Below are 27608 nucleotides of genomic sequence, written 5' to 3'. Positions count from 1 at the left end.
TATCTACACAGGATCTCCTTCTGTGAAGCTTGCCATGGGTGGAAAAACCTGTTACTCCCTTCCTCAAAGAATGAGCAAACATGTCCTTCCCGGACATCCTCAGAGCAGAGGAGCTCATGAAATAACTCTCATGAGTATCAAAGACGATACGAGTGGGCGCCTTAATTTTTGACTCCGTGTCTGCCGTGTTTCCTTACCTACCCTCTCTTCGTTCACAGAGGGTTAAAGCTTTGTGATATCACATTACCCTGTCTTTGTTTAAGATGAGTTAAGAACACTACACCATGTCTGTAACCCAAAACAAGTCCAAAGGTGCTGGCTTTTATTTGATTTTTTTTTTTTAACTCAACAACCTGCCACGCAACTCTAGGGATCTCCTGTAACCATATGAGTTTCCCAAGAAGCCTGGGTGATGGGAGAAACAAATATGTTGGGGAAAGAGCAGGAGAGGACCTCGGCGACTGGTCAGAGCTCAGTGGAAGGAACTAAGGCTTTGGGGTTGATGAGGTGAGGAGGTGAGTTCCAGAGCTAGAGCTCAGGTGTGACCAGCCTGCAAAGGGGTAACACCCACCTCCTTCCTTTTGGAAATGGGAATAGAACTATTTTCTTGCTTATCTTAAAGAATGATGAGACTGTATGTTCAAAACACTTTATGTACTGGAAAGTATTAAACCAACATGAGGGTTTCTTACTCTTCTCTGACTTCCCAGAGCTGAACAGGGCTCTGTTCAGCTACCTGACAACAGGTCACTGGGGGAGCCGGCACTGTGAAAATGAGTCAGCCCTGGTAATCGCTCCAGAGGCATGCCAGTGGTAAAAGTCTACACAGTTCAGCAGATTAGAGAGAAATATTAATTATGTCAATGAATCACAGCACTGCCTCATCTTCTGGGTTCGCATTATCATTGACCTATTTTTCTGTGTTCTGTCTCTCCTCTCCCATTATCCTTGAAGAATAATCCAGGGCCTTGCCGTGGGCATGATGGGTTTTAGGTGCCAGTAACTCTGCTGATATCATCTTTCACTGGCACAGGATTAATTTACAAATGAGACAGGGCTGCTCCCTACCACTTTCTAAGTTAGTTGAACAGCTGGGGGGCGGTTTTCACACCTGCTAGTGGAAAATCCACTTTGGTTGTATGGATCAAATTCTATGACGGAGACCTGGAGGAAGGAGAGACAGGGTCAAGTTTTCTCCGCTCTAAGGCTTCATAAAAAAAAATTGTTTTTATCAGAGGGCCCTGGATATCTATTTAGTTTCAAAGAAATTTTTATTATCTTATTATCTTATAACTAGAAATTGCCCCATGCAGTCAGTAGTGACAAAGACACCTCTAAAAGAAAATAGAAATGAGTTGAAGACAATGTAGGAACTAAACCTTACTCAAAAGTATACCGAATCTTCATAATGTATTACAACATATTCGAAGTTGCAAAAGTCCCCTCATATCAACTGATCGGTTATGTAATGACGCTGCATGTCAGGTGGGTTGAAGTGAAACTTCATAAACAGATCTGTTTGGTCAGGCATCTCCATGAGAGCGAATCAAAAACTGCAAACGTTTCCTTAACATCATTCCGTCTGAATCCCCGACGGAATTCTTGTTTGTGATCTGCTCCCTTTCCCGGCCCTTCTCCACGCGCGTTATATATAGTTTCAATCCATACCAAGTGAAGGAAGCATTGATTAGGCTTGATTTAAGGCAGCAAGTGATAAATGCAGCTGGAAATTGATCCATGCCTCTCAAGTGACTGGGGCACAGCTATCCACAGTTGACACAACTCTTGTCTCAAGGCTGGAGAAAACAAACAGGGAAACACATGTCAGACAGATAAATGACTTCGCTGTTTTGAGTTCTCCGTGGAGGCCATTTGTTTTCCTAGATAAGGAAGACTGCTCTCCAAAGTCATGAAAAGATAAGCTGGAGGAAAAGGATGAATGTGGAATTGGATGCCTGAGCCCTTGGAAAAAAACGGACAGAGAGGATTTACCTCCGGGAAGAATCTTGCTAGGAGGCTCTGCTCTGTGCTGTCCTTTCATCCCAGGGGCGCTGCAGGCAGTGAGCTCGCCATGCCAGCCCTGCTCCAGCGAGGCCCGCGTGCTCAAGGCTCTGTCTCCGGGATCGGCAGTGATGGCAGGGGTATGCTGTGGTCCAAGTTCTCTCCAGGGACACGTATCCCAACGGCTCTCCTTCGAGTGAGCAGTCAGGGGAAAGAACAGCGGGAATGGCTGAGTGACTCGAGAGCCCAGCTTACAGAATTCTTTCTGAAGTGCCAGCAGTTTGACCACTAGCCCAGAAACCGCCCCCGTCCTTCCCGAACGCAGTAGCCCTCAGGCAATCCACTGCCTCTCATGAAGCCTCTCCCACAGTACATAGTTAAATATTTACTGTATTTTTGCTTTGTGTTTTCTCACCTCAACATGTTTGCTCATGCATTGCTTTTTCTTCTCCCTGTTAGTTTGCATAGGTGGGCATTTCACCCATCCTTCACGGCCCCATTTACATGGCCCTCCTCTAGAAGGCCACCCTTCATTCTTCCTGCCTGGAACTTATTTCCCTCCTCTGAACTCCCATGGAATCGGGGCCAGGTCCCGCTAGAAGAGCCTTGAATCCAGGGAAAGCTAAAGGGATCAGAGTGGGAAGTGTGGTAACTGCAAGGCTATGCCACAGAGCATTGGGTTCCAGAATTCTTGTGTTCAGACTTCTGTAAAATTAAAATTAGAGAAAAACCCACTGTGGAATGCAGAGGGCTGCTGACATAAAGCCACCAACACTTAATTTTGCATATATAGTTGACCCTTGACGACACCGAGATTAAGGGTTGAAAATCCACATAAAACTTTTAACTCCCCAAAACGTAGCTATTAGCCTACTGTTGACCAGAAGCCTTACAATAACATAGTTAACACATATTTTGCATGTTACATGTATTACAGAATGTGTTTTTATGATAAAGTAAGCTAGAGGAGAAGGGGAGGGGGGCTGCCAGGTGGCTCAGTCCATTAAGCATCCGACTCTTGATTTTAGCGCAGGTCATGATCTCAGGGTTGGGGGATCGAGCCTCACAGAGTCTGCTTGAGACTCTCTCTCTCCGTCTTCCCTTCCCCCAACTCTCACACTCTCTTTCTCTAAATAAATAAATAAAATCTTTGAAAAAATCATAAGGAAGAGAAAATATATTTATAGTACTGTAATTGAAAAATTCTATGTGTTTTAGTGGAAACGCCCGCTTCAAAGCCGTGTTGTTAGAGGTCGCCCGGACAGGTGAGCCCACCCAGCCACCGACGCCTTTCTTTCGTAAAAGCAGGTAAGCATCAAACAAGGAAACGGACATTTCAGAATTGAAGTCTGTCCTCTAAATTGCACATACGTAGCTTCCAGACAAACTCTTTTCCTTGAGAACCAGAGTTGGGTTCATCGGAATTTTCCCGTCGTGCGTGTATTTGCCAAAAGCACGGACGTCTGGCTTGTCCAGGTGCCTCCCAGCAGCTCGTCCTCAGCTGTGGAGCAGCAGCAGCCTCGCGCGTTCTGCAGACGGTGCACCTGTGAATGAGAGCGGAGACCAGACTTTACTAACAGCCGTCACGGGCTGGGCCGCTGCCTTGTGCCAGGGTCTCTGTGAGGCCTCTCTTGCTTTAAGCATGTCAAGCAGGGACTGTCTCCCCTTCAGTTCTTCTCTAGGCAGAGACCCGCCACTGGAGGAGGCCCTTCACTCTGCTCCTAGCTGACTGCATCAGAGCTGAACTTGACCCAAGGGCAGGCTGGGGCTTCTGACCCGGAAAACTTTAGTAAACCAGGGGTTTCTTCTAAGCTTCTGGCAGCATACTTGGACCATGTGAGAAGTTTTAAAGAAACAGATACCCAGCCTCCTCTGCAGACAGTGGAATCGGCATCTTTTTGGTGTCTATAAACAGGCACGAGCTGGGAGAAGCAGATCTGTATTCTCCGAAATTTGCACTGGCAAGTGCAGAGCATAAAGGCCCTTAGCAGTGGTTGCTCATGGTGAGAAATGCATTGAGAAGAGTCACAAAGCAGATCTGGAGTCAGTCCTGCAAACTCAGGAAGGAGAAGAAATGTGAATTAGAAGAATCTCTGTAGCAGAGAAAATAGCAAGGAGAGGACGAAGACACCAGCTGGTCAAGGAAAAGCCAGTGGTCGGGCGCCCAAGGATGCAGACACGTGGAGTTAAGTCACATTCCTCTCTGAAATGAAGATTCAAACATATCTGCCCTGAGGTCCCACAGCAGCCTGGGATCCCCGTTTCACCATTTCATGAATCGTAGTTCCTTTCGACTTGACACCATGATTGTTCTTATTCGTGGAGTTCAGAGGCCATCCATTTCCCAGATTACTGATCAACTTGGAGGACTTTCTTATAAATAACAGGAAAACTGACCAAACTGTTTCAAACAATAAGGAGAGTTTATTATTAGTTCATGAACTGGGAAGTCCAGGCACAGAATGGATTTCAGGAGAGGCTTACCCCAGCTGCCCCATGATGGGACCAAAGCCTTGTTTCTTGTAGTTTCTCTGCTCTACCATCCTTAAGTGTTGATTTCATCCCAATTTTGACACCCTGCATATGCCCGAGGTGGCTTCCAGCAGCCCCTGCAGCTACCTCCTTTCTTATTAACATCCATCAAAAAAGAGATTATCTGTGTCCCAGCGTATCCCCCAAGTGTCCTCAGATGCAGTCTGATTGGATCCATTTAGGTAAATTCAGAATCATTCACAGTTGGCCAATAAAATGGAACGTACTGGTTGGTTTTGTCTCAGTCGTGTGGCCGTGCATGATGCTGGGGGTAGCCGTGGCAGTGCACTAGTCCGCTCTCTCTCCAAGGTGAGCTGACAGCTTCATGAAGGGGATGCGGTGTTCAGTTGGAGGCCACACTCTCTCCAGGCTGCTCCTAGCCACTGATGGGCACAACCAGGTGCTAGACCTGGGCATTCCCACCCAAAGTGGGATCCTTCCATAGGCTCTTTGCTCTAAGCTCCCTGTTGTCCTTCCAGACTTTCTGAGTTTGCATGGCTGGCTGTATGAGGTCTCCCTACCCAGTCTTCCTTTCTTCCTTCCCTCCCTCCACAAGTGCTAGTCCTCCTCACTGCCTTGGGCCCTCCTCTCCTGCTCCTTTCCTCTCTTTCTCTGAGGTTGCACTTAAAATCCTTTCTTGGCTCTTGCTTCCCGGAGGACCCACCTGAGACAGCCTAGTTATCCCAAGTACTCTGAACGAGCCTGATTTTCACAGAGAAGCTCAGCTCAGACATACTTTGCCCCACAAGTGCCTCTGGGGTGGAGATTATTCCCATGACACAGAAGAGGAGACCAGGTTCCAGGCCAAGTAACTTTGCCAGTCACCCATGCAGCAAGGGGCAGCCTTGCGTGCAAACCCCATCTTTCCCTTTGCAGCCCCAGCTCTTTCCCAACACTAGGCGCTGCCCCTTGTAGAGCCTGGTGAGGGTGAGGTGGCCTGAGTTGCCCAAGTTCATCGGGCTCCTCTGGGGATGGGGGAGGGTGAATTCCAGCGTGTGTCCCCTCTAGTGGGCTTTTCTTGAAGCATTCACACCTGCGGGGGGGGGGGGGGCTCAGGGAAGGGGGCTGTGGGTGGACGGGCTGAAACCCTCACTGCCTTTCCTACAGCGCAAGCTGCAGGATCCACCGCCACCTTGTCGTGCTTGGAAACTTGACAGGTGACACGTCCACAGGAGTTGCACCCTTTGCACATAAATCGGCGCGGCGCGGTGTTTGACAAGGAAGAGCAAAGGCACACGCTGCTCTAGCGGGCGGGGAGAGCCGGAGCGCTGCGGCAGCGGACGGCCCCCCACCCGGCGGCGATCGAGGTGCCTTTGCTCCCTCGGGGCCGGGCGTGGGTGGGAGCGCCGGGCGTTTCGGCGCGCCGCAGATCAATGAGGGTGCCTGTTCTCCGTTATGCGAGCCCACCCCCTCTAATCCGCCGCATTGTCCACTGACGTGTCTAATTATGTGTCTTACAACCACAGAACTCCCCCCAGAGCAGCGGGGCCCTTCTGGCGGAATGAGGAGCATGATTGCTCCATCTGTTCCTCGGGCGCCGACGGGAGGCGGCTGGTCGGCGCGGGCGGACTGCGCGTGCGCGCGGGCGGGGCGGGGGTGGGGCGGGGCCGTATGGCCAACAAGCGCAGGTGCCTGGAGAAAGGGGATCCCAGTGGCAGGTGCGGATGCCAAGCTCGCCGCGACGGAGTCTCTGTTTAATTACTGTCGACTGAGGGGGCTGTTTTATTTAAGAATTATAGGAGACAGGTTCAGATGGAGTTCTGAGCCGAGCTCGAGAAGGTACCAGGCTGGAAGCTGCTGGGGAGGGGAGACACCTGCGTCTTTAATTGAGACTGGCATGCTCAGAATTTCCTGATCTGTAAAAGCAATCACCTGGAATACGAGGAGACTCTAAGAGAGAAGTCTGCATGGTCCCCGTCTTTCCCCCTCCTCCCAAGCCGATTAAATTGTTGTTTGGCGAAGCAGATCCCCAAGTCACAGGCATATCGTTCCTCTCCCAGTAACACGGTGTGTGCGGAGATCTGGCTCTAAGGTCCATGAAAGTATCACCTGCAGAGGATGGCACAGAGAAGACGACCAAAAATAGTCTGTCCTTGGAACCAAATGCCGCTATCGGCTTCCATGTGCCCTAGCCCTTTACCGTTTGCAAAGTGCTTCCTTCTGCCTTGCCTGCCTTTTAACAGGGACTGGCAGGGGTGGCCCCACTTTAAAGCAAGGAACCCGAGAGGCACTCAGGCTTTTGTGGGGTGTGCACACAGGGCAGTGGGGCCCCAGGAGTCATGAAAGATCTCAAGAAAGGATGAGCAGGAGGTTGGTCTAGTGGAGGGAGTTTGGGATGGGGTGTATCCCAGGTGGAAGGATGTGATGGGTGAGGGAACCAGATTGCTTGGGATGATAGGGACGGAGGGGTAGGGTTAGCCCAGCCACAGGATGGGGAAGCAGCTTATAGAACACCACATTAAAGTTGTATACCCGAACTCAAGTGTGGATCACATAAAGAAAGAGAAAGAAGGGGAAAAAAACCAGTACCACAATAACTGAAAAGCAATTGAATATTTACTGCAGTCCTTTGTGAATTTCATGGTAAAGCAGAGTAAATATTGTAAAGTCTTCTCCAGTGCTCTCTCGCATAACCTCACTCTCTTACTCTCTGTCACGCTTTTATTATGGTCGCTGCCCCGAAAGAGTCGCCTTTCTCCCTCCAAACTTCCTCAGTCTCTTTCAGACTCTACCCTCACAGCTTCCCTCCCATCATCCCTCCTTCCTTCTCGCTTTCAGTGGCTGTGATTTGGACCCTACAGTACCTGTCTTCCCTTCCAACAGGAATTCCACTTGCCTTGTGGCTCCTTCCACTTAGATGGGTTAGAGCAGGAGTCGACCAACTAGCACTCAAGGGCCAAGTCCATCCTGTCACCTGTTTTTGTGCAGCCTGCAAATGGACTATGTTTTTAAAATATATATATATTTTAAGCAATTGAAAGGAACTTGTAGAAATTTGTTCTCTCTCTTGTTATATAAGTACCTACATAATAGCTGTGAGTTGGCCTCTTGGCCTACAAAGCCTAAAATACTTTACAATTTGCCTTTTATCAGAACAAGTTTGCCGATCTCCCAGGCTGGGAGAAATGGGATATGGATACTTCTCCAGTAGCGTCTCGGATTCTAGGCCTACAGCTTCTGGGCTTTTCCAAGCCCTCCTGGGGGAGGTTTTGCAGGAAGGTGAGGTGAGAGGGATGAGGCCCCTGCATGACAGTCTGGGGGGAGGGAGAATTTATGGGCAGGGGACAGAGCCTGCTTTTGAAGGAAACCCATCTGCAACTGTCACAGGGGCCAGCCAGGCTGGGGCGAGGTAGGGAGGGGTGGGGGAGGGGGGAGGGGCTTCCATTTACCTGATCGTTTCTAGGACTAGGAATGGTAGAGTTCCACTTCAAGATTCTCTTTCCAAAAGCTGTCATCCTTCTGTGGTTCACCTGGGCCACCTTTCTGTCTGTCTGGCATCTCAGGGAAACCATTCCTGACCTCTGTAATAATGCTGCTTATTCCCTGCCTATCTGAAGGGCTGATATTACCCTGTAATCCCACCATAGAGTTGGAATCACGGCCCAGGTCTGACCAATCAGAATATCCTGTTCCTCTGGCCAGATGTCCCAAGGCCAGCCAATGAAATTCCTCTTCAGAACTTGGGGCAGAGCTACTAGAAATGATGCTTTTTCTTCTCAATTGGTAAACTGGGAGAAAGCTATTTTCGAGCTGTTGATGATTATCTTTGTAATCATGTGGATAAACCTTCCTGGAGAAGGAATATCATATACAAGAAAGCAGAGATGGAGAGAAGGAAAGAGATGGAAAAGAGAGAGAAGGAGACAGAGAGACAGATCTGACATCATTTCAAACTCAGTGTCCAGCCATTCCTGAAGCTAGTTCAAGCCTGGGTCCTTCACTTACCCAAGCCAGTAAATTGCCTTTTTTGAAAAAATTAAGCTGACCTGGGTAGGGTTCTTTTATTCGTATCCAAATGCTTCCCGAGCAACGTAGGGGTTTTACCAGGTCCCTTGGGATGTTGGATGCCGCCCCTTGGCAACACCCCCCTCCGGCCCTTTGTCACATAATTTTCAGAGCCCTTCTGCGCAGACTCTGGACTTAGAGCAAACTGCTTTGGCCCCTGGGGATGTTTGCACAGGTGATACAGGCACAGTGGGGCTTGTCCTCTCTCTTGCAGCTCTTGGAGCCCCTCTGTCATCATAGGAACAAGCCCAGTGTAGGCCGTGGGATGATACATAAAGCCCAGATGGGCTGTCCCAGCTGAGGCCCCATCGCCCAGCCAGCCTTAGCTGCTCTGGAAGCTGACAGTAGCCATAGAATGAGGCTGGCCCAAGAACCACCCAGCTGAGCCCAGCCCAGACTTCCAGCCTGAGGAATTGTGATCTCAAGAAATGATAGAGGTTTTAAAGCACTTCAGTTTTAATGTGGGTTGTTAGGCAACAAAAGCTGATATACATCAAAAAGTGGAAAAGTGATTTTGAAAGGCGTTAAAAGAGTGTCTTTTATCCTGGCTAAGGAAAACTAGGAGCTGTAATATGGAGCTTAAACCAATCCTGGCTCTAGACCACCAGTACTTTAGCAAGGGGCTTACTGAATCTGAGCCAAGCCACCCTTGTAGGCTGAGAAGTCCTTTCCTGGCACTGTCACCCAAAGCCTTCCTGGGCAGTACTCACTGCAGTCCTCATGGGCCAGCACAGGACCAGGGATCACATGCACGCCTTACAATTCACAAGTCCTCCTAGTCACGTCCTATAGCTCTGCTAGGAAGAGTCAGAAGGTCGTAGCTTGTTGGACATCTACGGTATTCATACTACAGCAGCCATGTTTTTCTTCTATAGGCCTGACTCCGTATGCTGGTAGTAAGTCTCTCTGACTTAGTACACTTTTATTCTTTTATTAAGGGTGATTTGCTAGATAGAATTTTTCATTTTCTCCTTGTATAAGATAGCTCATATCAAATATTGAAATACTGCTACGACTACTAGGGATGGCTCACATTTACTGAACACTTACTGGCATCACGCTCAGGACAAAGGGATCTTTAGGCCTTATTACCTCGAATCTTCCCTGCAACCCAGGGAGATATGTGCTGTCCATCCCATTTTACTGATGGGAAAACTTCATCCCTTGCTCAAGCACACAAAGTTCTTCAATGCTGGTGTCATAAGTCAGGGGAAACAGTATGGGCTAGAGAAACTGGGAGACTTCCTGGTGGACACAGTTCACCTGCTTTGAAGACAGAACAGGATTTATCCCCTACCAGCTCTCTTACTTTGGGCATCTTACTAAACTTACTTGGGCCTCAGTTTCTTCTTCTGTAGAATGGGAATCATAATCTCACCTTTCCAGGTGGTTGGGGGAAAGAATTAAATGAGAAATAAAGAGCCCCTAGCACAGCATTAGGCCCACAGTAGGACCTCGATCCTTTTTCCTTTTTCTTCCAGCAGAGGAGACTAGATCATACTGATTCACAGTGATTCTGTCCAAAAGAATGTAAATTCCATGAAAGTGTGAGTTTTTTCCAGTGCTTCTTGAATTGAGTTCTGTATTTCTATGAGACTGTGATTCTGTGAGATGTGACGGGCAGTGACTTCCTAAGGGCGGGTTGGGACCAGGAGGTGGAGGGACTCTAGGAGCAAAGTTTTGCAAGGAGGTGGGGTGGGGGTGGGGGGATCCAGGGTTGTCTCATTCAACAGCTCGCCAGGAGCCAGCCCGCCAGGAGCCAGGCCGAGTGGTTTGCAGAGTTGATAAGAACTCCTCGCCGCTTGGGAAAGCAGCTTATTTGTTGCTGGAGATGCTGGAAGGGGGTCCTAAGAGCCATCAGTGATGCAGCTTCCCCACCCCCTCCCTCCAAGACCCCCCTTGCAAGCTTGTCCTGGCCTCTGCCCGGGAGCCCTCACCCATCTGCACAGTGACCAGGCTTGGAAAGAATCCTTCTCTGATGCCAAGTATCAGCGGGGCTCTCAGAGGGTGTGAATTATTCATCGACAAACCCAGCACCCATCTGTCTCCAGTCGTGCTGCTGGCACGTCCCTGGGCCCAGAAGCTGCCCAGGGCACCTCCACGCTAGGCCTGCCGGTAGGTTCCTCATAATGAAGATTCAGCTGCCCTGAGGCTTTCCCCTTAATTGGAGAGACGATGGGGGAGCAAGAGGCTCTAAAGTGTGCATTTGAAATCAATTTGCTCCTTGAAGTGGCATGAAAACCAAAGTCGAAGAGATGCCCGCTGTGCGGGGATTTCCCTGGTGCCACTCGGCTCAGTCTCTGCTAATGGCCTGTGTTTAATGGCCCTGTGCATCTTTTGCTCTGAAGAGGTTGGCAGGAGCCATGATGGGGTAGAAGTGGCTTTGTGGGGAATACGGGCCTTGCGGTGGTGGCTTCACCTGCAAGGTGCGGCCTCTGGGAATCGAGGCTGGAGGACGGGGTGGCCACGATCACTTGAGCATGTGTGCTGGCTGCTCAGGGGAGACTGCAAGGGCTCCCCAAGGGGGAGGCAGTAAGTTTGCAGAGATTTTTAAAAAGAGGTGAAGTTGCCGATGAACCCAGCCAGCTTCCTGAAATCTCTGGAGGAAGTGGGTCACGGCTCATCTGTAGGACAAGAGGCTGGATGAAGGCATATGGGTTGGTGGTTATCAAGTCCCTTAATTCTTAGGGGCAAAATGGCTTTTTCCTCTGTTGCTATAGTAAGCCGGGAATTATCTGTGTGCATCTGTAGTGACCAGCGACTGACGTTCAAATCTGCATATCCAGGGTTCAGAACAAATGGGGACCTCACTGGAGGCTGTATACCATGGTAAAGAGTTCCCCAAGAACTAATACCAGTTGCGACTATTGCCATGTAGCAAATCATTTTAAGACATTCATTGGCCCTGCTCTTAGTTTTAGAACCTGACCCTACAGTAAATAGCCTATCAAACATTATAATGTGCCATTATCATATGTGTATATATATTTACATATAATATATAATATACATATATACATATTGTATCCTATATTCATTATATATCATAATGCACCCATATCATATGTAGGGAGATGTATATATTTATATTATATATTTAAAAATAATTTTTAGAATTTGCTTTTGAACTTACTTGGCTATGAATAGTAACTCATTTAATTTACTATTGGTTGCATTTTGTAAGCAGTCATCATGCATACTTAGAAGTTCATGCCAAACAAGGTAACTAAATCACTAATTATTATCAGAGGTAATAAAATCTTTATGAAAACTAAACTTGACAGTGAACAAAGTGGACCTAATTTTGTAGACATTTAATTCAACATTTATTCATTTTGATTTTGCATATTTTTCTAAATATTTCAAGCTGATACCTTTTATTCTTTCCCGGCCTCTAACGTGGTTGTGAGATCTGGACCATGTGGCCGTGGGGTGTATATGTGTGTGTGTGTGTGTGTGTGTGTGTGTGTGTGTGTGCATCCTAGTGAATAAAACACCCTTGCCTGAGTCAGGGTGAGGGGATGGGGAGCCTGGAGGAGGTGCTGTCAAAGTCTCCAGGCTTCCAGAGTCTTATTTCTCATGGGTCTTATTGGGTGTTTCTCTCTCTCTCTCTCTTTTTAAGATTTTATTTATTTATTTGACAGAGAGAGAGACAGCCAGCGAGAGAGGGAACACAAGCAGGGGGAGTGGGAGAGGAAGAAGCAGGCTCCCAGCAGAGCAGGGAGCCCAATACGGGGCTTGATCCCAGGACCCTGGGATCACGCCCTGAACCGAAGGCAGACGCTTAACAACTGAGCCACCCAGGCACCCCTGGCTGTTTCTCTTGACTACAGAAATAAGCTTGGCAGGGTCTGTGCTTAGGTAAGGGGATCTGCCGCTCGTGTGCAAACCAGCACGTCTAGGCGAGGAAGACCTGGAGCAGAGCTGAGTCCTCTAGGCCCTGCTCAGAAGTCCAGTGACCCCTGTGGATGCTACCCTCAGGACACAATAGTCCAGAAATAAAGAGGGAAGGCTCGGGACTCTCACCTGGCCTTCAGCGAAGGAAGAGTAAGGAGTTGTTCTCATGCCCAATCTGAAGTGGGGGGAGGTCAAGGGCAGATGGGACATGAGGTTTGTCACCATCACCTTGTCAGTGGCCTCTTCTCGGTTAACATGTTTACCTCTTGGTTCTCAACAGAGGGGAGCATTCAGCACTAGCATGGGGCTGACCGGGTTGTGAGGGGCCCCAGAGAATCATGCCCATGGGTCTCAGTCAGGCCCTGACCACTTTGGGAGTCCAGCAGCTTCCTGGGGACAAAGGAGGGATGAGGGGACTGAGTCTGAAAGGACATTTTCTGCTTGCCAGAAACTGCACCTGTGTTTGCTATTGGCTTCCTAACCTTATGCCTCAAGCAGTCACGTGTTCTCTTCAGCTGCAGAAATGGAAATTCCAGAGAGTTGAAATGATCTAGCCAGAGTGGCAGAGGCAGGATTTGAGCTCAGAGCACTCACACCCAAGCCCTGTTCTGTTTCTTCCACACCTTCCTTGCTCCCCGAATTCCTAGCAATGTTTAGACTCTCAAGAGTATGTTGGTGGAATTTCTGCTCTGCCTCAAAAGTAGATTAGTTGTCCATTCCAGGTAAATTGTTCCTTCCTGAAGCCCAGAAGAGAGAAGTGGTGGGTAGGTCAATGGCTGCCAAGGGGCTTCTTCGTCGGGCGAAGCTGCACAGCAGAGGGGTCAGGTGGGGGCTGAAATCCAGCCCAGGAGTCACCTGCCTGTTGGTCCCCTGGTGCTGGACTTTGTCAGAGCAGAGAAGGGTTGCTTGCTGAGCCCTGCACCCCTGAGACCCCATCCACCAGGTGGGGGCCCCTTTCTAAGTTTCACGGAGGCACTGCTTGGGTTTGGGTTTTTCTGGAGGCAGACCTGGAGAGAGATGCTGGCGTGCAAGCAAGTCTTCTGGGAGGTGATCCCAGGAAGCACTGGGAGGGAGTAAGGAAGACAGGCAAGGGGTGCCAGCTGTTCAGGTGTGCATCACAATGATTATCACTCTGCAATAACAGGGATAACGTTGGGGAGCAGGAGAGAATGTTGCCTGAGTCATCCCTGTGCCCCACTGGTTATCGTGAGGGGTGCTTCCCGGGGCTCCTGCACCGGCCCTGCAGGCTGGCTGTGTGTCGCAGGTGGCAGAAGGCCCTCCTTTAGGCTCCTGGTTGTTTCTGATGAGCTGCTGTGGTGGCAGGTGTGTGCAGAGGGCATCTGCCCAGGGTGGGGATAGCATCCTCCCTAGGCGCCCTCTAGGTGAGCCTGACTTCTGTCCCGCTGGATCTAATCTGCTGAGCTAGTGTCTGTGACCTGGTCCCCATCCATCAACTAAGGTACCCAACGTTGTCCTCCCACAGTCTAAACTAGGATTGCTTCTGGAAAAAAAAAAAAAAAAAAAAAAAAAAGCCCAAAACATGCAGCACTGCTAAAACATAATCATGGCACAAAGCCTCCCGACCTTAGAATCAAGTCTGGGATCTGTTCCTAGCTCTGCTGTGTGTGCCTGTGCCCGTGGCCTGGCGTCGTTTTCTGCCTCTTTCTCTGCCTCCCCTCCGCCTCTGGAAGCCCATAAGGAAATCCAGGTTTCCTGGCTTCCCGCCTTCCTGTTTTTATCCTATGGACCTCCGGAGGGTTGGCAGGAGCGGGAGGTGGCCGCCCGGAACTGCTCCAGGCTCCGGAGGGAGGCTTGCCAGGGGGCCGGGACTCGGCTGGGGGTCTGGGGGCTTGTCTGAAAGCCGTGTCTGTCACACAGCTGTGCTTTCTCTTCCCTGGTTTATTTATGGAGGGTGGCCAATGGCAAGGATGGGAGGTTCGAGCCGTGCTTGGCACGACCCCCAGCAAAGCTGAATTCTTGCCTCTGCTGCCTCCCCCGACCTCAGATCCGCGTCCTTGTCAGCACTCTCCCCAGGCCACCTGGTTCTGCGATTCCACTCGTTCTCCGGGCTTCGGCGTGACCTCAGGAAGCACAGAAGCAGGAGTCTGGCAGAAGTGTAAAGAGTTGATTCAAATCAGAAACCCCCCAACACAGAACTGTGACTATTTCAGTTTCTGTTTCCTCCAGCTCTGTTGCCACTCGTTGTTCACTGGAGGGTTTTGATGTTACTCTCCAGTTACCATTTACCACGTTGGCCTGGAACAGAAACGGCTCCTATGGAGGGGAGGGCTCACCCCTGTTGCTTCATTTGGCACCGCCAGTCTAATGAGGTGTAAATCCCACAGATGCCGCTCGGGGCGGCCGACGTAGTAATTTATATCAATTGGTGTGATTAGAGGGAGCCCTCAATCATCCTGTGGTGTCTCGTCGCAATCTGTCATAGTCCTAATCACATGAGCCTCACCCGCGTTTGTGCCGGAAGAATACACTGCTTTCCTGGGCTCTGCTCAAGGGCCCACCTGTCAGATCGAGGGATGGGCCCAAGGAGGTAAGTCACATTCCTCCCCTTTGCCTGAGAGGCAGCCTGGCCAAGAGGTCCCATGTCTCCCTGTGACCTGTTAGCCTGCCCTCACATGAATTTTCTGGAACACCGGGGGCTCACCCAGGCTTTGGGCCAGAACTGGGCACAATGAGACCCCCATGTGCGGAGCCTCTGGGTCCTGAGCAGAGCCAGAGGCCTAGGAGCCAAGGGGGCCTCTGCCCTCTTTGCCCTCTGCCTTAGTCTCTCCGGGTCAGGCTCTGCCCCAGGTGTCCAGCAATGAGTAAAGCAGACCCACCCTTACCCTCAGGGGATTTCTATTCCAGTCAGGGAGCCAGACTTTCAACCACTAGCTACGTGATGAAGCGGTTAACCAAAGCTGTTAGAAATGCCAAGAGAGAGGCCTATGGAAGGCTGCCTTCGAGTGTTTACAGGCCATCTGACCTAGTCCAGGGAGCTAGGAAGATTCCCTTGAGGAAATGACTTAACTGAGTCCTTAAGTAGAGTAGAAGTGGGGGAGGGGGAGGTTTGTGATTCCATCAAAGGAAGCAGCTGTGTGGCCCAACCATGGGAAGGAACTGGTCTCCGGAGGGTAGCATTACCAGATGGGGCTGGGGAAGAGGAAGAAGCTAATTTCATCTGCCATGTTGGAGACTTAGAACTGTTAAGAAAAATTGTCCAAAACAGAAATAACGGCAAAAAGAAGAACTATAGATTCTTTCAGGGTCGGGCTACAGCGTTATCTACCCGGCCCACCCAAGGATGGCTTAATTCTCTATGGGACCCTGCCTTTGTTTGATTTTGCTGTGTACCGATTTGGGCTGATCTCTGGGAGGTTACGCATAGGTTCGTAGGTGGCTGTCGCCCTGCAGGGAAGCCAGTGGTTTCTGTCCGGTGGAGAAGGTCAGCCGAGCGGTTATCACTTCATCACCCCGAAGGACTTTAAGTCAGTGTTGTTTCTAACGTGAAAGATGAGCACGTAAATGAAACCTTTCTTCTGTACACCTTTTCTGTAACACCTGTCATCAAATGCTGTTTGAACCAGCTCTACCATATCCCTCAATCTCTCATTAATGAGTTAAATAAATGTTTGACACATATTTATTCTTTACCAGTGTAAGAGTTGGGTTTTCAGAAGTTCCTCTCTTGAAGGTACCCCCATGTTTATTGCAGCATTATTTACGGTAGCCAAGACATGAACCCTAAGTGTCCATTTACCAATGAATGGATAAAGAGAATCTGGTATACACACACACACACACACACACACACACAATTGTGTATATATACATTGTGTGTAATACACACAATGGACTATGGTGCAGCCATATAAAAGATGAAAATGCTCCCATCTGTGACAACATGGATGGACCTTGAGGGCATTACGCTAAGTGATATAATCCAGACAGAGAAAGACAAATACTGTATGAGCTCACTTATATGTGGCGTCTAAAAGAACCAAACTTACAGAAGCAGTGAGCAGACTGATGGTTGCCAGGGCGGGAGATGGGGGGAGTAAAATGGGTGATGGTGAGGAGGAGGCACAAACTCTCAGTTACGAGATGCAGAAGCTCTGGATGGTAAGTAAACTTACTGTGGTGACCATTTTGTAACATATACAGATATCCAGTCATTATGTTGTACACCTTAAACTAATACAGTGTACTATGTCAACTACTTCTCAGTAAAACTGGGAAAAAAAAAAAGAGTTGGGTTTTTCTCATTGGGACATTATTCTTTGACAGAACTTTCTCCTGAGAGTGATGAGAAACTGGAGGGTTTTAAGCCAGTGACTGCCAAGATCACGTTTGCCTGTGGACCTAGTGCTAATGTTCTCCTGAGAAAATTAAGAGACCGGCTCCTATTTTTTTTTTTTTTTTTTTTTTTTTTTTGTCAGATGGGGGGCTTTCCCTTTTGGGACAAATAACCGGTTTGGTTGAGGACCAATCTGCTGTCGTTATCATCAAGTGTAGGTTTATTATAGGGTCCTTCTGCAAACAGAGGAGTTTCTAATCATTGCAGTGTCCATTTTGTTAAGATTTAAAGCTGTGGATAATAATTTATTGTAATGGGATCTAAACTAATGAACTCCACTTACAATTGAAATGTTTTAGAAAGCTTTCTTTTCTCCTGGGTCTCCCCAGGAGGCCGAGCTCCGGCAAAAGTGGAACCACTTTGCCACCGGGCAGATTGCTCATCGAGTGTGTCAAGTGTCAGAAGATGGGGCCATCTCTTTAAAGTGCTTAAAAAAAAAAGAGGGGAAAATACCAGCATTCATTTCCATAAATTATTGAATATGAATTTAAAATCATCTAGTTGGAGAAGTGTTGAAATTACACATGCTAATTGGCTGTGGAGAGCAGAGCAGTAATTGTTGTTTCTGGAGCGTTGGTGGTCAGATGGGGGGGCGGCGTGCAAGGTGGGGCAGCAGCACAGATCCAGGGGGGTTCTCAAGAGGAAAGGCACCAGCAAGGATGCTAGGACCTTCCCTGTGTTATCTCCTTTCATCCTTCTTGCACTCTCTGGGAACCATGATCGCTGAGAGGTTGATTGACCTTCAAGAGGTCATATAGCTAGTAGGCGGCTGAGGTGACTTTTGAATCTAGGTGTTTGGGATTCAGGTGCTAACAAGCCCGCCTGTGATTTGTAAATATTCTTCACTTCCGTTGTCACCGTCTTAGTGTTTATACTCCAGGATGATCAAACCGATAGAGTAGAAAGAGCATGACCACCCCCATCCCCCAGCCCTGCCCTGTAGATTGAATGCCCATCAATTTTAGGCAATTGACAAATAATTACATTGGGAAATTATGATTCCTCCTTCCCTGCCTCTCTGCTTGTATTTTTCCCTTTGTCTTATAAGTATGTATCCTTCAAGTTTTTGCTCAAATATCATCTACTCAGTAGAGTCTTCTATGGCTCTACTACTTAAAATTGCAACCTGCGGGGCCCCTGGGTGGCGCAGTTGGTTAAGCATCTGACTCTTGATTTTGGCTCAGGTTGTGATCTTGGGGTTCTTGAGATCGAGCCCGTGTCTGGCTCTGGGTTCAGTCCCGCTCGTGTTCTCTTTCTCTCTCTCTCTCTTTCTCTCAAATAAATAAATCAATCTTAAAAAAAAAAAAAATTGCAACCTGCGTGAGCCCTGACTCAGTAGTCTTGTCTATCACCCTTTTTTCTTTTTTTCTTTTTCCCCCCATACCATTTATTAACTTCTAACTTAAAATATCATTTATTTGTTATCTTTATTATTTATTTGTCTTCCCTTAATAGAATTTAAAAATCAAGAAAGCAAGAATCTTTTGTTTTGTTTACTGGTATATTGCTAGTGCTTAGCACAACACCTAGAATGTAATAGGTACTTACTAAATATTTATTGAATGGATGCATGAATGAATACCTATTATATGGCCATTTATAGTTTAATGAAAATCAAAAACCAATGAAGAAGGCAAGCCAATACTGTTGTGCACACCCATCTTCTAAGTGTTTGCATATTTTTTCTTTAATTCTTAATAACAACTCTCATCATCACCATTTTACAGATGAGGAAACTGAGGCCCAAAAGAGTAAAATAACTTGCCCAAGGTTACTCAGCTAGTATGTTTAAAATCCATTCTTCTGTTGAGGGATACATTTCATATAACAAAATACGTCCATATTTGACATACAGTTGACAAGTGGATCCATCATGTGCCCATCACCCAAGCAAGATGTGCAACCTTACCGTCCTCTGGTACAGCTGTCTTATGCTGCTCTGTAGCCAGTCCCCTCCAGCCCCTGGGAGCCCCTGATGTTTTCTGTCCTTATCCTTTCGCTTCTTCTAGAATGTGGTGTAAAATGGAATCATACAGCAGGTACTTATTTATGCTGAGCTCTTTTGCTCAGCATAATAATTATTAGAGCTACGTCCATGTTACTGTGTGGATCAGCAGTTTATTCCTTTTCTTAGTGCTGAGTAGTATTCGATTCAATGATTATACCACAATGTCTTCATCCATTTGTTTGTTGATGAACACGTGGGTTGTCTTGGCTCTTAGAAAGCTTCTGTGAACATTCAGGTGCAAGTTTCATGTGGGCACGTATCTTCATTTCTCTTGAGTAAACACCTAGAAGTGAAATTGCTACATTGTATGCTCGCTCTCTGTTTAACATGATGAGAAATGGCCACATGGTTTCCCAGTGTTTGCACCACAACCCTTTGCATTCCCACCAGCAGTACAGGAGATATTTTTTTGCTCCCCACCCTCACTGACATTTAGTATGACCAGTCATTTTACCTTGATATTAAACGCTTTAACTTCAAGCATTGGAGTGGGTGTCCAGCATTGTCTCACCATGGCTTGATTTCTCATTTTCCAAATGACTAGTGATATTGAACATTTTTCATGTGCCTCTTGGCCAATAGTACATCTTCTTTGGTGAAGTGTTTGTTCAAATCTTTTGCCCATTTTTAATTGGATGGTCTTTTTATCGAGATTAAAGAATTCTTTTCATATGCTAATTGTTGTGGTCAGATATGTGTAATGCGAATGGCTTTTCATTTCTCCAGTGTGTGGCTGGCCTCTTCATTTCCTAAATGGTGTCAGAACTGTTTTTGAACTAAAGTCTGTCTGCCCTTCTTTCCTTTCCATTTTCTCAAGTAAGGTTCATCTCGAGGAATAAGATGGACAAGTTTGACAAATTTGCCACCCTTGAGGGGAAAGAAAAGAAAGAGAAAAGAAAAAAGAAAAGAAAAAAAAGAGAAATCATAAAGAATAACCAAAATAGCCAGAGGAAAAACAAAATCTTGGCCTGTGTTTGTTCAGAGGGTTCAGAAACAAATTACCCTAATGGGAGTCTGAGGGAGGTAGAGAGAAAGTTAATCACTAACCCAGGCTCAGCGTTATTTTAATTAAGCATAATAAGAATAATGAAATTATGCACCTCCTAGGATTTATGGCTTAGCTATTTGTATGGCACCAAGAGGATTTCAGGAACAAATAGAAATGATGGAATCCCAGGGACTACTCCTGTCTCGCTAGATTGCCCTTCCACACCTGCACGGGGTGCTGTGATGAGTGGACGCAGCAGCTCCGGGTGGGGGCTCGGGAGCCCTGGTGTGGGATGTGGGGCAGGCTCTCCATTCCCTGGGCCCTAGTCTCCTCAAATAGGGAGGATTTGATACAGCAATGTGCTATTGAATGCTTAACGCCTAATAAATGCCTCTCCTCCCCCCCTCAAAAGTACATATATATGTATACATGTACTCACACATATTGCCTATTTATTATACATTTTACTAATATTAGTGATATATACTGAGCAATTTAGTACAAATAAATATTCTATGTAATTATAGTATATAAATATACTATACAATTTAGTATAAATTAAACAGAGAATATTATACATTCCACATAGCCAGATGATTTTCACAAAATGCTTTTGTTGATGTTTGCCCAACGCCCATATCAGTAGCCAACCAGCAGTTGCAACTGACAAATGGATGCAACTCCAACATGAATATTGGTTGATAATTTCGCTTATGTTAAAGAGTAAGATGGAAGCGCAACAGTGAAGACATTCATTTCATCAGTGGCATGAGTGACTTTGCTGAGCTGGATAGCAGTGTTTGAATACTGCAAGAACTTTCCTTGATTTTTGTGCCATTAACAACGTAACATCTATATATACAATGCACTTAATTACTGACATTTTCTCAATCACTTTCGGAAGTCTAGACCATCAGCACAACAATAGATCAAGCTCCGAATTAAAGTGTTTGCCAATGTCTGTGACATGTGTAAATAAATACACGTGCCTTGACCTAACTTACGCTACCAATGTGATGTCACTGAATGGGGACCTGGGACGAGATGTGCAGTGGTGGCACCATTCAGTGGTTTATCTCCTATGCAGACACATGATAGTAAAATACTTAGGAAGGGGTGGTTTTGAGTGTGTATTGCCTTTATTTTTAATATAATTTATTTAATAAGAGCTTGTGTAATTGACTGTTTGATAATGACGGCGCTTGTTGACTATTTCCCAGTCAGCTCTCAGGTATGTGTGCGCCCATGGCAGCACAGCACTGGTTTGAGGAGATCCAATCCGGTGTCTGCTGTCAGGTGAGATTTCCAAAAATGGCCCGAGTTTCAGACCTTTCCTCTCCAGAGTCACTGTCTCTCCCTGCCAGGGACAGGCCTGCTCGCATTCTGAGAGGAGCAGGTGTGTAGTGAGGTGTCCGTCTGCTTGGGCTCCCATAACACAATACCACAGACTGGGTTACTTAAGCCACAGAAATTTATTTTTCAGTTCTGGAGGCTGGAGGTCCAAGATCAAGGTGCCTGCAGCGTTGGTTTCTGGTGAGGGCTCTCCTCCCGGCTTGCAGATGGCTGCCTTCCCACTGTGTCCTCACGTGGCCTTTCCCCTGTGCACCACACTCCTGTGTCTCTTCTTCTTTTAGTAAGGACACCAGTCCTATTAGATGGGGACCCCACCATGATGACGTCGCTTAACTTTAATTAGCTCTTTAAAGGCCCTGCCTCTGAACACAGTGTCCTCAGAGGTGAGGGCTTCAACATACAAAGTTGTGGGGCACACAATTCAGTCCCTAACAAGTGCTCTCCATTCCGCTGGGGGAGAGGAATAGAAACAGAGAGGTAATGAGAGAGTACTTGATGCCAGGGGTAGGTCTGGGGGCTCCTTTCTTGGGGTCTGCAGGGTTTGGTCAGGGCCAGTGGCTGGCCAGAGAGGAGAGAGTGTAAAGACCAAGGCAGGGCTGAGAACCCAAGCCTGAGGGGAGACAGGGCAGTGCCCGTGGCTCTCCCACTGTGCTATGGCTAGGACCCTTGCCATTGGAGCCCTGTCACTCTGAATGGGCGGTGAACACAGCAGCCAGGACCATGGACACTGAGCCAGGCTTCCTGGGATTCAAGTCCCAGCTGCACCATGTACTAGCTGGGTAACCTTGGGCAAGGGACTGACCCTCTCTGTATCAGTGTTTCCATCTAAAGAGTGCAAATAATACTAGTACCTTCCTCCAGGGTGGCATTGAAGTAGATGAAGAAAGAGATATATTTATAACCAGAATATAGACTATAGCTATACGTGAACGTGGCATTGTGAGTGATATATCAGGGTTAGCAATCACAGCTGCAATTATAGTCTGTTTCCCTCTCTCAAGTGTGTGTCTTTGAGCGGATGGATCCCTTGTCTTGTCTGTCTTTGAACCCTCTGCCCCTAGCACCGTATCTGGCACTTACTAGATATCCAGTACGTGTGCTGAATTACAAATAAATACCAAAGGGTATTGGAGTGATTAAAGAGTCAGGAAACAAGAATATTCATTCATAAATGGAATCATCCAATTATTTAATCATCCATTCATTTAACCAATAATTTTTAACAGCTTTATTGAAATAGAATTCACATAGCATACAATTCACCTGTTAAAGTGTACAATTCAGTAGTTTTTGGCATATTCAGAGTTGTGCATCCATCACCACCATCAATTTTAGAACATTTCATCACTTTGAAAAGAAACCCAACACCTATGAGCAGGCATATTCATTTTCCGCCGGTGTCCCAGCCCCGGGCAATCACCCGTCAACTTTCTGTTCTCTATACATTTGCCTCTTCTCAATATTCTGTATGAGTAGGATTATGTAGTGTGTGGTTTTTATGGTGTAGCAGGTATTGGTACAAGTAATTTTCAAACATCTTCGGAACACTGTGAGATAAACCAGAGAACCCGCCATAAAAGTCTTACAGTCTAGAAGACTCGTGTTCAGGGGCGCCTGGTGGCTCCGTCGGTTGAGTGCCTCACTCTCAGTTTTGGCTCAGGTCATGATCTCAGGGTCGTGAGATCGAACCCCATGTGCTCAGTATGGAGCTGCTTGAGATTCTCTCTCCCTCTGCCTCCGCCCCTCCCCGTGCTTGCTGTCAATCTCTCTCTAAAATAAGTAAATAAATAAAATACTTAAAAATTTTAAAAAAGAGAAGACACGTGTTCAGATAAAGAACTGTACACGATCGCTCTTAGCAACTGGTTCATAATAACCCCAAACTAGAAACAGTCCCATCAGTTATGAATGGTTAAACAAACTGTGGTCTATCCGTGCAATAGAATACTATTTGTCAATATAAAGGAACAAAATACTAATACACAATAACAACATGAATGGATTTCAAAATCCTTATGCCAACTGCAAGAAGTCAAACACAAAAGACAAACTACTGTGTGATTCCAGTTGTATGAAACTCTAAAAAAGGCAGAACTCTAGTGACATGAAGCATATTAGTGGTTGCCTGGGGCTGGGAGTCATGGGAGAAGCCCAGCTACAAAGGGCCTCGGAGGTGCTTCTGTGGTGAGTGCTCTCTCTACCCTGCTTGTGGTGGTGATGACCCCGCTGTGTAGAATTACGGAAATTCAAGCACTGTACTTAAAATAGGTGAATTTCATTTTACTTAAATAAAAAACAAAACAAACAAACAAAAAAAGATGTATAATCTATAAGCCACTATTTATTAACTGGTACTTAATAAGGGCCAAATACTGTAAGAACTTCACAGTATTATCTTTTAATTCTCATATTAACTGAATAGGTTAGATGCTAGCAGCTACGGACTGAATTATGTCCCCCTCAAAAATTCATATGTTGACGTAACCTCCTATGGTAATCCGAGATAGAGCCTGTGGGAAGGAATTAGGGTTCAATTAGGTCATGAGAGTGGGGTACCCATGTGAGATTAGTGCCTTTCTAAAAAGAGAAAGAAACAAGATCTTTCTCTCCATGTGTGTGCACATAGGAAAGGCCACGTGAGGACACAGCAAGAGGGTAGCCATCTTCGAGCCAGGAAGGGAGCTCTCACCAGAACCCAGCCAGGCTGACAGACACCCTGATCTTGGACTTCCAGCCTCCAGAACTATGAGAAAGTAAATTTCTGTTGTTTCAGTCACCCAGTCTGTGGCATTCTGTTATGACAGCCAGAGCTAAGACACTGCAATAATTCCTATTTTACAGAAGGAGAAATTGAGGCATGGAGAAGTTGCTCTTTTGTCAAGCATATCTGGAATCTATTCAGACTTGTGCTGACCATTCCCTAATTTCCTTGAAGAACCACCCCTTTCCCCACTGTCAGCGAATGTACGGAGGAGGCGATTCCATCCCCAACTGAGACTTAAAGCTCGTGACTTGGCCCAAGCCAATCAGTTCATCAGAATCCTCTGACCCCGGGGATTGGCCCAGGGTTTAGCAGAGACCCCATAGGGCCACAGAAACATAACACAACTTCTACTGGAACTGTTAGGGCTGAGACACCTTCCTAATGCACAGGATCCTACGAGGACATGGGGCTGGAACTGTGGCAGGCGTGTTTCCCATGAAGGGAAACCGCAAGTAGGATGGGCCAACAGTCTGCAAGCAGAGCTGGAAGAGATGGGAGGGAGAAAACAGATCTGAGCCCCTGGATCAGACCAGATCCAATGCCGGGCTATCCCTGGGTTCTTCAGTTATGCCACCAGTAAAGTCCCTTTTCTGCTTAATTCAAGGGTGTACATTCAAGATCACACAGCTAATATGTGCCCAGGGAGCATGGGTTCAAGCCCAGGTCTCATTACACTGTGCCCACTCTTTTAGCCATTGAGCTCTAGAGGAGGAGAGAAGAGAGAGGGGTGTGCATGGTACAGGAGGATGGCAACTCGGGAAGGTTCTGCAACTCTGGGAAACTAGAGCAGAGATTTGGTGTTAGCCCCACCTGACGCCTGGCTCTGCCACTGTGAACTGTGTCTGTGACAAGGTACCCCATCCCCTGGAGACTCAGTTTCTCCCTCTGTAAAATGGGGATAATGAAACATCTACCCCAGAGAAGGATCACAAGATTTATGCAAGATAATGAAGAAAAAATACTCGGCACTGCATTTAGGAAGCCCCCCCCCCCAGTAACTACTGTTATTGACTTTGAACCCCGAGACCACCCATTTGTGGTCTGATTACAATGTGAATATTTCGTCTTGTGTTGTTTTTACTGAAGGAGATTGAAATTTTTGAATTATTGTAATGATTTTAGCAAGACCAGCCTCCTCTCTGGAAGTTTCGAATTAAAAGGCTGCAAGGATCAGCGGGTAAGATGGTCCATGCCCCAGTCTTCTCCCTCAATTTTCATTCCTCCTGGAACACACTTAATGGATCTGCCCTGCTCTGAAAAACCTGAACTGTTTGGCTTCAGAGAGAGGCAGAGAAAGTCCCAAGGGTCAGAGCATCCTGCTTCCAAACACCACCCCTGGGAGAGCCCTGGGCAGGAGAGGCAGCGTGGACAGAGTGGCTTCTCCTCAGCTCCGCCCACCTGCCCTGCGTCTCTAGGGGGCCCCCCGGACCTCTGCGTGAGGCTGTCTGTGCTGTGGACTGCCACAGCTCCTTCGTTGTGGCTGCCCCTGGGGACTCTCGGGGGTGGCTCTCTGTCCGTCCGGGACCTGGCTCTGCATCCTGCCTCTCCCACTGCGAAGTTCTGGGACAAGTGAATTCATCGCTTAAGCCCCGATTTTCTCGCGTGCCAGATGGGGAGAACACTATCAGGCATCGGGGTCACTTAGGAGATGAGACTTCTGTCTGGCCTTACAGTCTCCTCTCCCTTCCTCCCCTTCTTTGCTTCCTCTGCTCACAGTGTGCTCCCCAGACCAGCCACAGACGCTGCAGGGAGCTTGTTGGGGGCAGAGGGAGAGACCCCAGCTCTGCTGAGTCGCACACGAGGGCGCTGGGCTCAGCAGGCTCTCCTCGGGATTCCGAGGACATCAATATGGCAGAATTGTCCTTGCTAAATCTCTGTATTCTCATCTCGGCTCAGCCCTGTTATGTGACCAAAAAGGGGTTTCCTAGCCCCTCAGGCCATATTCGGGTCTCTTTGTTCTGCCCACAGCACATCTAGGACTTAAATTTTTAAAAACACTTTTAGTTATTTCTTATTTTACTATTTGCTGAACAAATAAATAAATCTATAGTGATTTATGAACAATGCCTTCCCATTATGGTTCCGAGTATATGCACTGAGACCGGACGCCAGGGTGCAAATCCTGGCTCGCCCGTCGACTTGCTGCGTGGCTTGCATCACCTCTCTGTGCCGCCTTCATTCTCTCTGAGGCAAAATGAGGCCAATGATAGTAGATACACACAGGGTGTTGGGAGGATTAAAGGAGTTAACCCATATGAAGTGCTTAGGTCGGGTCAGGGCGCGTTTTAGCAAGTAAGTATTTCACATTCTCTTGTTTATTCCTCTTACCTTATCAATGAGATAGGCATTACTGTTGGCCCATTTCACAGATAAGAAAATCAAGGTTCCGAGCGTTAAGTAGCTTGCTGAAAGTCCTCACCTGGCTAGGAAATGATCAAGCTAGGATTGCCGCTGAGTCCCAAAGCCTGGTTCTGCTGTCTCCCTTCTAGCAGACAGAAGGCTCAACAAGAGTATTCCACAGATTCCTGTAAAAACCTGCTGATTGATGCTGCACTGTTGTCTGCGTTCCAGACTGACCCATGGTCCGAGTGGTGGGTTTACTTTACGAAAAAAAAAGAAATAGGAAGACGCACACTCTGTCAGCTGTCTAGCCCACCTGCGGGGATGGGTCTGGGTGGACAGAATTAGCTTCATTTGTGTCTCATTTCCCAAGGTTGATGTTTGACAGTATCTTCCCATCTTTACACATCTGGGTGGGAATTAAAGATGAGTATGTGTAGTGCGGTGAGTCCAGCAGCAGACCCCGGGACGCCCTTGGAGCCCTGGACACCGTGACCCAACGCCTGGGAAGTGAGTGGTCAAGGTGGGTGTTCTAAGGAGCGGTATTTTATCGGGGACAAAGGGCCCGCCTTTAGGCCTCAGCATTATGATCCCTTTAAGACCAAACCAGCAGCGATGTATTTCAGCGTGCAGACACCGGAAAGGAGAATGTCTCAAGGCCAGGTCATCCCCAGGAGGGGACAGCACACAGCCCGACAAGGTCATGACCAGGGGATGTTTACCTTGTGATTCAGTTATCTCAGGCCCCATGGGCTCTCAAACTCCATCCTGCCTGTTGCAGCATTCCCGGGAGGCCGACAACAGCCAACCAAGCGAACCGAAGAGCTTTCACTTCCTGGCACCTGCTGCCCACCTGGCCGTCAGGGCCATGCTTCTGACCCTCACTGCTCATCCACCCTGGTGACAGGCACTTTCCCGATGAGAAACCGAGGCGCACGAGGTCACGTGACCCGCTCAAGCTCCCACAGCTCCTCGGTGGCAGAGTTGGGATTTTTAACCCGGTTGATCTGGCTCCCAGGCCAATGCCAAGTGATTCGGTGACAACAAGGAATAGAAATGTCCAGTGGATGGGAACTTTGTTGCTCCCTGTGAGGAAGAGACACAGCCCAGAGTCGCAAACTGTGGACGCAAGTCTAATCTGCCTGCGGAGTTGTTTTGTTTGGCCTGAAGAGAGGTTTTTCTTTGTTTTTTTTTAAATGTTTGAATTCATTACCAACTTTTAGAAACAGGGAGTGTTCCTACAGAATGCAGATTTCTGGCTTCTCTTGCAAAGCAGATGTGGGAGCAGTCAGCTGCAGCCGAGGACGGCTGCCCTCTTTAGAGGGCACAGGAGCCTTCCAGAGTGCTATCCTGCACCCCGCCTGGG

General features: G+C 47.6%; 1 protein-coding gene across 5 annotated transcripts in view; it reads left to right on the top strand.

Moving 5' to 3' along the window:
• The window catches only part of SHQ1 (SHQ1, H/ACA ribonucleoprotein assembly factor), a 325608-nt gene that overhangs the window by 102131 nt on the left and 195869 nt on the right, over positions 1 to 27608 (top strand). For 2 of the 5 annotated variants that reach the window (XM_048226679.2, XM_057311882.1), the window contains exon 11: positions 3220 to 3309. The exons of the other annotated variants lie outside the window; for them this stretch is intronic. In XM_048226679.2, the coding sequence (XP_048082636.1) occupies positions 3220 to 3309 (90 nt within the window). The remainder of the gene's footprint in view (positions 1 to 3219; positions 3310 to 27608) is intronic. 5 annotated transcript variants of the gene reach the window in all.

Source organism: Ursus arctos, unplaced genomic scaffold (assembly GCF_023065955.2).
Source record: "Ursus arctos isolate Adak ecotype North America unplaced genomic scaffold, UrsArc2.0 scaffold_14, whole genome shotgun sequence".
Taxonomy (NCBI): domain Eukaryota; kingdom Metazoa; phylum Chordata; class Mammalia; order Carnivora; family Ursidae; genus Ursus; species Ursus arctos.
Note: the sequence above shows the minus strand (reverse complement) of the source record. Positions and strands in the feature narration are given on the sequence as shown.